Source organism: Pseudopodoces humilis, chromosome 2, assembly GCF_049639895.1.
Source record: "Pseudopodoces humilis isolate 2021_Gansu_Grassland_sample_001 chromosome 2, ASM4963989v1, whole genome shotgun sequence".
NCBI lineage: Eukaryota > Metazoa > Chordata > Aves > Passeriformes > Paridae > Pseudopodoces > Pseudopodoces humilis.
Window position 1 is genome coordinate 77,416,570 of NC_142201.1, and position 12,177 is coordinate 77,428,746.

At 44.1% G+C, this 12,177-nt stretch overlaps 1 protein-coding gene across 1 annotated transcript in view; it reads left to right on the forward strand.

Annotated features, from left to right (window-relative positions):
* The window catches only part of MAML2 (mastermind like transcriptional coactivator 2), a 208,800-nt gene extending 201,973 nt beyond the window's left edge, over positions 1-6,827 (forward strand). Inside the window, exon 5 of the mRNA XM_088051906.1 lies at positions 2,101-6,827. Within this exon, the coding sequence (XP_087908032.1) occupies positions 2,101-3,083 (983 nt within the window). The 3' untranslated portion in view covers positions 3,084-6,827. The remainder of the gene's footprint in view (positions 1-2,100) is intronic.
* Positions 6,828-12,177: the final 5,350 nt, after the last annotated feature.

A 12,177-nucleotide genomic window follows, 5' to 3' on the forward strand; every position in this document is an offset into this window, starting at 1 on the left:
TCAAGCAACATGGGCTGATGTTATAAGAATCTTTTCAAACTTGCATGATATCTCTTTCACTGAAACCACAACTTAAAGGCAATAGCTGTCTAGATTATGCCTGTTAAAGCATCTCACTTCCTACTGCCTATTTAGGTTAAGAAACCTGTGTGACACAAAATTAACATATCTCAAAAGGAAATGGCTGACAGGTCTCCAGATATCACTTGAGAGCAGTCTGTGTGATACTGGATATGCAAACATTGTCCGTGATGTTGCTGAACTGGAAAAATGGAGCTTACTTTACCTCCACATTGCAGATGTGCAAAGGTTATTACTGTGACCACCTATGATGTACAGCTCTGAAATCAAACGTCAAAAACTATGTCAGGAGCTCCAAAAGGACCAAAGGACTGAAAAACATGCCACACACTGAGACTGAAGTACCTGGAGAATGTTGCAAGCATGACACAGTCTTGAAGCATCTGTATAGTAGGAAGGAATTTATCATGGAACAACTAATAAAATTAATCACGCAGACCAATATATCATAAGATTTGGTGATGAAGCCGAAGTTAGTCAAATTCTATCTGGTTTTGCCATATATATGAAGGATTAAACCAAGGTAGTGTCTCATGCCCAACAATTGCTATTAGTTGCACCCTATGAAATAGAAAATCTCCTCGTTCCTCCTCTGGGAAAGGCTCAGAGAATTCCTGGAATTCAGTAGTACCTTGATAGCAAGCTCATTTGACAGCTTTTCTCACACTCTGGGGGCCACCCAAAGAGGTGTGAGAATTTAGTTTCTATGTGCCATGTGGCACAGATTTCCTCAGCTGACCCACACATTGTGTGAAGAAACATCTCCTTTCATTTGGTGAATGGTTCATCCTTGAACCTGACTTTTTCAAGATGTGCTTCTTGTAGGATTTGTACTGGAAGCAACAGTAGCAAAGGGAATTACAGTGGAGCAGCTGATTGTGTGCAGAGAGGGTTCTCCACAGTGACATCTACACTGGCTGTTTAAAAAGTGATTGGTCTTTCTCAATCAGTCTCTCAGGGATTAGTTGAGTCTTGCACTGCATAAGCACTCAGCCTTGATGGTATAAATTACCTACTGTGGCCTCAAAATAGATGCTATGTAGCCAAAGAAGTGAGCTTGTGCCAATGTTTAGGGGCTGAAGGCAAGAAAATCCTCTCGTCTTCCATTGGCAGATATCAAGTACAGGAAAATTCTCCATTGGGCAAGAATCAGCTAGGAGTGATAAATTGGTGCCAACTCATGACTTGTAGTTTTCTGATGCACAAAAGGGGATGTTCAGGTGCAGCAAGCACTGGCACATGATGTGTGGTTCTCTCATGGGCAAGTCTGTTTCTGCAGAGGCAAATAGCCATAGCCTGGCTGGGAAGAGAGCTTAGAAGGGGCATGTGTGAGGCTCACCAGGCACAGCACTGAGTCATGTCCTCAAGCCTGCTTGGCCACCACGTGGGAGGACAGGCACATCACAGACTGGGCTGAGCTCCTGTCCCAGCATACGACTACAAATATGTGAGATGCAGTCTCAGCTCCTGCTGTCATCTGAGACAGACATTTCCAAAAAAGGATGGCTACTGCTGCTGTAGGTGTCTAAGAAAGGTGGAAAAGGAGCCTGATGAAAGTGCATCTCACTCTCCATTGTGTCTAGAGGGATCCAGGATGAGCCATGCCCTCTAAGGAAGAAAAGCTCTTGATCTCTGATCACTAAGAGAAGCTTTGTCCTGTCTGACGTGTCTAGTGCTTCTGTAAAGGAAGGCAGGAAAGTCTTCTCTCCTGCCCAGTGGTTCTGTCTATCCTTCCCTGCTCCAATATTTCTTTCACAATGAACACCAGTTTTGGCTCATGTGCTCTCCTCTGAAGGGATGGAAAGACCACAGGTGGCTTATTATAGACCAAACCACCCTTTGGATGATAGGCATCTTCAAGGCCTTGAGCAAGTTCATGTAAGTCCTCTTAAGAACAATGTGTCTTCTTCAAGAAACTCTGTTCATAGAAAACTGGATTTTTGAGCTGTTGGTATTTGAATGACACCACACGTTGATGTGCTCATGCTTGTTGTAACACTTCTGTTTTTTCCTTTCCAGGTGGTTCACCAGCTGTGAGCATGAGTTCCAACAACATGTCCTTATCCAACCCAATTTCAACTCATAGCATCATGGCCCAGAGCTCCAGCCTCATGTCCACCCCTGCTGGAACCCGAATGCCTTCTGTTCCTGCTGCTCGGAGTATGGGCTGCTACGGGAACCTTCCTTGCAACCAACCAAGCACATACAATGTGACTTCAGGAATGAACCAAATGCAGCCACACAGAAACCAAAATCAGGTTCTGCCCAGTCAGAATAACCCCATGGTGTCCCGACAGCAAACCATGACACAGGGGAACAACGGGGTGGCTTTTGGGACAGGGTCAGTGGTCAACTCTCAGCAAATAAGGCCAAGCTTGACCCATGGAGCGACAGGCATCCCTGCTCAACGGCCGGCCAATGTGATGATCACAGCTACTGCCAGTGCCCAGAACTGGGCCCCACAAGAGGCTGCAGTGAAGCAGCAGGATGCACTGAAACCTGCAGGGGTCCGTTTCCCCACCGGCACTCCATATCCTAACCAGTCCTTGCAGCGCAATGTTGGCAACCAGCATTTTCCTCCGCGTGCGTTGGCACCTCCTAACCAGTTAACGGCGGGAGTCCAAATGAGGCCCCCTCTAAACCAAATGCACCAGACTCTCAATGGACAATCTGCTGGCTCCCTACGAGGGCTCAGCATAAGACCCAATCAGCTGAGGGGACAGACTGTGCCTACCTTGAATCAGCCAGGAACAAGTATGACACCGCCATCATCTCTGCCATCAACCGGTTTCACAACTACCAACCAAACCTCCCGGGCTTACCAAGGAAGTGACCATGGTAATGACCTAGCGTTTGACTTTCTGAACCAGCAAGGTGACAGTATAGGACCTGCGCTCAACAGTGACTCGGATTTTATAGATTCTTTACTGAAAACAGAACCTGGTAATGATGACTGGATGAAAGACATCAACCTCGATGAAATTTTAGGGAACCACTCCTAAGTGACAGTACCAAGAGGTAACCAGATGAAGAGGCAGCAAGGACATTAGCTTTCTCTTTAGATGCCAACAACCTGTTTTATTAATTTACACTCCAGTAACTGGGCTTTCCTTTAAAATACAACACAGAGCAACTGCCTGGTTTGAAGAGGAGCTCTAAGAACAAAACTGAAGTGACAGTGTAAGTGATATTCCTGCCTGCCCCAAAGAAGTGAAAACATGTGAAGGGTCTCTTCCCCACACCTGTGCCCAGCCCATTGCAAACTCATTGGTTCTTCTCAGAGGGGCTCCAGGAAAAAAATGTGTTCAGCTTCCCACACATGGAAGCACCAGACAGTGGTATGGGCTGTGGAACATCATTTCTCTGAGTGCAAGTAAGACCCCAAGTGGTCCACAGCTCTTCAGTCATCGTGTTCACAGCCCTTAACTTCCTTGGGACTGCTCAGCCCTGACAGCATCAAGCCCTGTGTAAATCTCACGGCATTACAAAAACTGTTTACTTCTGCACAGTACAAACTTATATTTGCTTTCCCAATGATTTTGTTATAAACCCTGTACCTTTTGTAGCACACAGCAGGGTAAGTGGTCTCATCCAAGGGAAGAAGGAAACAGATCACCCAGCATGTTACTCGGTGTGTTCTGGCATTTGTGCTCTCCCTTTCATCAGTGTTTGCAGAGAGTATTCAGAGGATGCTGCTGTTCTGCCAGCAGCACAGTCATTCTGGGCATTGAGGGAAACATGAGACGAACTACTACCAAAGCTCAGGATCCTCACTTTGCCACTTTTCCCTGCCCCAGGGACTTCAGTGACTTCATAGAAACTTGAGTGAGAAGGGTGCTCATGATTTGACTCTGACTACTCTCCCAGTCCAGCTTAGAGGAGGGCAAATACCTAAAGTGGCTCAGCTAAGCCACTGTCCTCATTTTCATCTCAAATCATGGTGAGTATCAATCAAGTAGTTCAGCCTGATCTTCTCTCAAACAGGTTTAGCCCAGACAAAATGCCATCATCATCTACCTGCCTGGGGGAAAGCTGCCATTTTGATTGCACAGCATTTTGGTTCCATCCTATTTTCTCCTTTGCTATATTGCGGGAGTTGAAAGAGTTCTGGTGATGTCCCAGGTCCCCACAGCCTCCGTCTGGAGTACAAGAGGCTCTGCCCCTGAAACTAGCATGCACATCAATTATAACTCACAGCAGGAAGCTCCATCAGCCACATCTGTGTTTGTACATGAAACAGTTATGGGGATTATTTCCAGGCACTGGACTCAATCATCTGTTCTGGGTTTGGGGACAGACCAGCTAATATTGCCCTGAGCAATTTCTGTGCATCACTAGGAAGATATCCTTGAGCAAGGACCATTCCCATGAGCAGTTTGCAGCCACCTTGCCTTGAAGGCTAACAAAGCAGAGCAGTAAGGATACAGGCTGTCCCACATGACTAGACTATGCCAGGGAATAGTCTTGACTCTATGAATTTTTTTGCTATGGTCTTGGTCAGAAATGGCATCAGAAGGATATGCTATGTCACTATAAAGCAGCTCCATGGTGATTCAGACAGGATTCATGGATGGGAACAGATCTCGCAATTCAAATGAAAATGCTGTTCCTTCAAATGATGTGGTGCAATGTGTTTCACAGCCTCCTCTGAATTAACTAAAACTAGATGTGGCAAAGGAATACAATGCCTACGTTCGCATGCCTTGGTGCCAAGAGGCATTGCTCAGCCCGTGCAAGTGCTTTATTCATCCTTGTTAGTGGCAGCGGGATGAGTAGACTATTTGACAATAGCCTCTGCACTTATCTGACCTACTTCTTGTAAGAGGTTTTAATAAGGCTTTTCCAGTCATTTCACCCTGTCATTTCAAATGGGCACAATTTTTCAGGATGTTTCAAGAAGCATCGTCACAAAAACGAGCACCAGCACCTCCACAAAAGGTGTAACATGGGCATTTAGTTAGATATGCCAGTTGAGGCTGTTCATTCCCAGAGAAACAAGAGGGACAAGAAAGCCTGCTGAAGAGTCCCTTCTGCCAGCCCAGCTAGTGATCATTGCACACCCCTGCAATGTGTAATGTGGTGACTCAGCTGCCCAGAAAGCTCCCTCTTCTCCCCAGTTCTGGCCAGGGTGCATGCGGTTCCTTTGATATGTCAGTAGAAGTTTCTCCAAGTCTCTGAAGAGCTTTTCAGCTCAGGCCACTGGGGTCCCACCTAAGCTTGGAGAGATACAGATGTGATGTAACAAATGTGTCCTGTATAAATCATGCAAAACTAGAGTGAAGTAGTAGCTGTATGAGTTTGAAGTGAAAGGAGGATTGGCTTATCTGCCTCACACACTCCCTGTCCACGAGCAGGTCAGCAGTGACTGCCAACGCTCTGGTAGGAACAGACAGCTGCGATGGATGCCACGGAGGCCAAGGCTGAGTTAGTATCACCATGAGCAATGGGCACTATAGTCTGGTAACTTCAACCACCCTCACATGCCATTGAAAAAGCCACCACTGCTTTCTGTATTAAGGCCAGACTGATTTCCAGATCCTCAAATGATGTAAAAAAATTTGTTCAGCTGAGGTCCCAAGAAGTCAGGAGTTGGACTCAATGATTCTCGTGGGTCCCTTCCAACTCAGGATACTCTAGGATTCTATGGTTCTATGATATCATGCAGTGGTGGACTCAATGCTGAAAGTTGTCCTGCTGGCCTCAGCCTGGAGTGCAAAAGACACTGGGCTGTGAGTGCCACCCCTGGGAGCAAAATTACATCCCGTCTAAAGTAAATTCAAAAAAGGTAGAGGCCATTTCCAGTCCTGTATATATATGCCTGATGCATTTGAAATATGAGCTTGTGAAAGACTTTTGCAACCAAAACTTGAATCCAGTACCATTTCTTCAGAACACTTGTATCTGAATGGAGCTAGTGTCTTTTTTTTCTTTCTTTGCAATGGCTAAGTGCACTACCCTTAAAGTCTATTTTTCATCATTGACTGGGCACTCTTCACAGTATTGGGTTGTAAATATAAAGAATTATTTGTTTTGTAAACTTTTGTAAAAACAACAACAAAAAGTAATAATATTTTGGTAGGAATAATAAAAATCATATTATTTGGGTTATATTTATACATATGTGAAATAAATATACTATCAAAAAGTTGTATTTTATACAAAAAGTCAACTGTTACCTTTTGTATTCTATATACAAAGTTTTGTATGATATGATTGTTTATTTTTATCTGCAGATTTCAACTTTGGGTTTTGGGGGAGGGCAGAATGGGATCATGGTTAAATAGCTGGGTCTGACCCCAAGCTCACTGAAACCAATGGAGTTTTTCCATTGCCTTCACAGGGCTTTGAATCAAGCCTTTAAATCACCTTCAGATATGTTTCACATCTGAAGCTCTCTGGAAACCTCAACATGAAAACATTCCAGGTTTCAAATTTTATCCCCGAAAAAGGCTTTTATTATTATAATTATTGTTATTATTGTTATTTCAGCTGTTGAGAGGCAGGTGGGACCTATGTAACTGTCATGTCCTTGTTGCATGTATGTCTGCTTTATATTTTCCCCATATTATAAACCAGTGTTTCTCTATACAGACTGAAAAGAAAAAGTTGCTGTACAGAAGTGTTTGTGTTTATGCATTTTTACATGTGGCTGTATATACCTCCTAGTACTATGCAGTGACACTTATTTGACTCCATTTATTTTTCACCTAAACATGAATAGTATGTTTTTCAGTAGCTATCAAAACTCTGCCAAGTAAATCAATCAAAATTATCCCAGGTGTCTCTTTTCTTACTATGAATTTTATATTGAATGTCTGTTTAGTCACCTGCTCATTCATCTGAGTAAATTAAAACTACAGTGATATTTTAAGGGGGGGGGGGGGGGGTGTGAAAAAAATGAACATTTGGCAGTTTCCAGGAGCCTTTTTGCCAGCAAGCTGTGACATCTTCCTACTGACTGAAGACATGGTTTCACTACCAGAAAGGGTTAACAAATAAGGGTTAACAAAAAATGCTGTTTCAGCTCCTGGTGAATGGGTTGATGGAATCTTGTAGCAGATTTGCTTTGGGATCCTGCAAAAATTAAAGCTGAGAACTGTACTCCCAGGAGTTAATTACCCCAAGAGGGCTGGCTAGGTCCCCATGCCCTGCCCTGGATCATACCCTGGAGATATTTGTCCCACTCCCCTCACTATCAGAGACCCCTAATGAGAAGCCAGAAGTCAGACAGCTGGCTACTCCTTTCCTCCTTGCCTTCTTCACATTACACCTCATTCTAGCCTAAAGAGATTCCAGCCTATTCCAGCATGTACAACATCGCGTTGTGTCGCCAGCTTGTTTTACACAAGTATTCATCCCTACCAGGCTATTTTTAGAAGGTCAGCCCTGAGGAAGTGTCCCGTTCCTCGAGAGGTTTTCCGGCTCCATCTCCAAGTGGGCGGCTCTTCCTGCCCCATGAACTGAGCAGAAGGGGTGGTGGAGGGGATGTTTCGAAGGGACAAATGTCAGCACATCGCTGCCTGTGCTCAAAGGCTGCTTTGTGCTATTTTGAGATGTAGGGAAAACAAAAGGGCTCCCCACATCTTAACTGCTTCTCTGCTGGTGCTGTTGATGAGGGACTGCCATGCAGCACATCCACCCTTTCAGTCCCTCTCTGCTCACCTTCCCCTACAGGGTAAGCAGGAAGGCACCTCCCTTGGCTGCCCCTCACAGCACCTAGAGCACAGCTCTACTGGCTGCTCCCCTCACAGGGGTTTTTTTTGCGTCTGTTGCTCGGTCCCTCCATTGTATCTGACTCCTACCCACAAATGGCTCCTTTGTCCTGCCCTGGCATCTGGTGCTTTCACAGGAGGGGTGGGGGAGGATGCTGGCAGATGCCCAGTGTCCCACTGCAGTAGCTGTGCCCATGCTCCTGATCCTGGGTGGACATGACAAAGTGAGGAGCTGCCCAGGAGGTGTGTGGCTCTCTCCTCGTTTCAGCACTTCCAGCACGGGTGATAGAAAGTGCTTCCCCTGCACTCAAGGGGGAAAATAAGGTACAGTCCCACTCACCCACTCTGAGTGGACTGGGTGGGCTTACTGAGTCCTGCTCAGGGAAATCTGAAACAGATCAAGAAACTAAAGGTGTGTCTTTGTCTACCTCAGCTGTAAAGGCAAAAAGAGAGGCAGGCACAATGTGGGCTGCTGCCCACCTGAAGAAGGTACATCTTTGTCAGTGAGCTGGAAAACAGGCTGGGACCCCTCCCTGTCCCTGGAGCGTGGCTGTCTTGCCACCAGGCTCGGAGTCCCTGGTAGTGCGTGGGGGCCATGACCACCCTCCTGCAGGTCTCACAATCAAGAGCCATTCCCACAGTGGGTGCAGGACGAGAGGGATAAGACAATATAAAATACAAGTCACCCTGTGCCACATGGCTTCCTTGCCAGAAAATGTCCCCTGGACTGTCTCCAGTGCCCAGGGAGAAGCAGCCAGCAAGGCCACATGGAGGAGGTGTGAGACATGAGTGCCAGTGAGTATTTTCCCTGCCTGGCCAGATGCAGCACAGCAGGAATTGCACCAGGCCCAGGCAAGGGCTGACCTTTCCCACTGCATCCAAATCACTTGGTGGGAGCCACTACCAGCTCGGGCAGTACAGCCAAGAGTGCTGCTCCCTCCCACGGCAGCATGGAGGTCTGGCAGCTGCAGGGACTGGGATGACATGGACAGGATTCCTCCTGCCACAATAAAAGTTTCAACCATGGTAAAAGCTTACTTCATCATGATTTTTAAATTAGGCATTCTGGGTCCAGAAAATGTCAGGCAAGCTGAAAAAAGCAGGTTGATTAGGACTTAGAAATTTCATCTTTAAAAAACTAAAAACAAAGCCAAACAAAACCGAACCAAAAAAAATCAAACAAACAATAACAACAAAAAACAAAACCTGCAAAAACAAAACTAAACAAACAAAGCAAAACAAATCCAAGCCAAAACCTAAACAAATAAAGGAAACTCAACCTGACTGCAACATTTGGCGAATTGGCATTTTTATTGCAAGGAGCTCCTTTAGAAGAGCTGAAGCTTAAATGATTGTTTTTCCTGTAATGACCCAGCCTCCTGTGTGAGCACCCAGCAAGCGATGGCCTTTGTGGGTGGACACCTGTGGATCTTCATGTTGCTGGTGTGCTGTGTGCCTGGGTACCAAGGCTGGATGAGCTGCTCCAGCACCCCCAGGACAAGCAGTGGCAGAGGGAGCCTGCTCCTCCCAGAGCAGCAGGGATAAAGCCTCACCTGGCTGCACTGCCGTGTGCCTGGTGAGCTACTCACTCTCCCCAGACTTGTCGTGCATTCCTGTACACGGCTTCAGACAACAAAGATGCTCTATCTACATTTTTTTGGAGGACTGCCTGACACGTTTTCACTCTGGCTGACTGGTCTGCCTTGTTTGACAGGACACAGTTGCTCTGTTTTATCCTTCTTGCCCAGGAACATCGGGAAAAACCCTGTGGTGCTGTTAAGTGTTTGGATGAAATGCTGAGTATAGGTACATCCATGCACTCCTCTTGAAGTCAAGAGATCTGATGGCAAAACCTATCCCTCAATATCAATTTGAGATGAAAGGCAAAGCTCCTGGTTGTTGTGAAAGTCAATGAATATCATGTAAGGGCAGGATTTGTCCTTGATACCATTATGTTGGAGTGTCATGGTGAAAATAAAACCAGGGAATGTGTTCAAATGGCCTTTTGTGCTTACCTGACCTCTAAGTACAACAGGGAAGTTCAAATCTAGAGGCCTAAAATTTTTTAAAAAAACATTAAATTAGTTCCTGAAGCAGTCCTAGAGTACCAGCTACTGAGAAATACTTATTAGAAATTATTGTAGTATTGTTTAAGGATCTGATATGGAAAGCTTCTTCTTGTAGATATGACCTATAGGGTTAATTCCATAATCTGATTTCATGAACAAGTGGGCTCACATAACATACAGGTTAATATATGAGTATAATTTGTATATCAATGGAATTTCCACCACTGAAAGACATCTAACTTTTTCAAGAAAAAACACAGGTGGGGACTCAGTAATTTGGCTGCATCTCTTCAAATTTATTTGAGAAGGAGGCTGATGAGTTTTCCCAAAGTGCAGTTTTTAAAAAAAAGAGATTTCAGGGTGTGCATGCTATATTATTTGATTCCTCAAATTTAGCAATGTCTTTAAGGTAAATACTGAAGGATAACTAAGAATACATGCATTGGACAATATAACCCTTTGAGAATCTACACAACAGCTTTGTCAATGAATGTTTATTCCTTTTTTGAGTTCCTTCTTCTCTTAAGGATTGTGCTTTTGTTCCATGTTACTTCAGCAAGACTTCTAGACAGCATAATGTTATTCATAGTATCTTTATGAATAACCTAACTCTACAGCAAATTAAAATTCGTGTAAGAAACCCCATTGTCCTCTCATTGATTGCCTCAGTGTGAACATGTTAGCCTTGGTCTGTTGGATAACCAGGCTCACAGGATGTCTACAGCAGACGTAGGAACCCCATGTGTGTTTCCAAAAGGCTGATCAAAGCTGCAGGGCTGTGTGCCATCCCTATTCACATGTGAGCTGCAAGTTAACTGCATTAGTACAGCTAAAATCAGGATTTCATGCAAAACACTCCCTGAAAGCCAACTTTTCCCTTCATTTAAGTAACAAATCCACTAACTAAAGAGTTTGCCCATAGTTACATGACATCTTTATGTTATTATAGCCGCATTGGTCTTGATTAATTGTGTGGATCTTACTAGAGTAAAGCCATCACAAGATAATCTTATTCATTAACTTTCCCTCCAATGCCAAAGACTTAATCTAGTGGGTTTCACCATATAAACTACTAGCTTCTGACATACAAATACCAATAGACCATCTGTTTATACTGGGGAGTTTAAAACCTTCTCACAGAAAATATCTAGAGTGCTTTAGAAGGTTACAAAGAGAAGCTTTCAACAGATAAAAAGATAGTGCTATTTAAAGAAGTAAATCATTAAAAAAAGGAATTTAAAAAACTCTTCGTGAAGAACATTTCATTAGTTTCTCAACATTGAATATAGTCTTTTTATAAGTGACTCAAGTGCACAAAACAGCACAAAACCTCAGAAATATTCTTTTGTTACATCTGTCTTTTTAACCCTCAGTAGTGGCCTATTTTGGCTTCCCCTTTTGGTTTTCTTTTTAAAAAAAAATAATTTAGAATTGAGTCTTTTTTATACACTTTACTGTGTCTCCAAAGCCTCCTGCTATTAGATCAGTTTTAGCTTTCAGCAAGTGAGAGCATGCAATAAAGAAAAATCTCCCAATGGCCACCAACACGGCGGCACAGTGTAACTCTGCACTTGGATGACAGATTAGCTCCAGAAATGCTACTTTTTATTAAATTATCTAAGCTTTCATTAGAGAATGCTTTCACCAGGCTTTTACAGCCTTTGATAAAAGGCAAGATTTCTGATAAGGAGCCCAAAGCCCAGCTCGCACGCCTACGTTGATCTAAAGGATGATGTCTGGCCCTCAGATTTTAGCTCGTAGAATAGTGCCACCCTGGTAATATGATGTAGACCAGGCAGAAATAAGCAATTCAAATGAACAGAAGACTAGAAAATATATAGACAAGAATGAAGGTTCTTTAGCCTGAAGAGGAGGAGATTTGAGTGGGAATAGGAAAGAGAGTCTTTGAATGGATAGATCACAGCTGCTGGGGAGAAAAGACTGGGTATTTTCCATAATGATCTCTTCAGGCCAAGAAATCATGGCTTCAGGTTAGATGCCAGGTGGAATTTTTTTAACAGGAAGGATAATATGGGGATGGACTGTCTGAGGAGGTTATGGGGTCCTCAGGACCTACTTAGGCAGCTGTCAGAAATGATACTGGTGTGCTTATCTGTCTTCAGCCAGTGGAACAGACTAAATGTCTTCGTGGGTCCACACAGAAAGGCAGCAAAAATATTGAAAACAAGTGAAAAGTTTTCATGTTGCAGAAGAAAAGGGGAAAAAAATTAAATTGTTTTGTGGGGCTTAAGTCAATGAATGCTTACCAATGCATATGAAGAGCAATGCATCCCAGCCCACTTCCCATCCTGCAA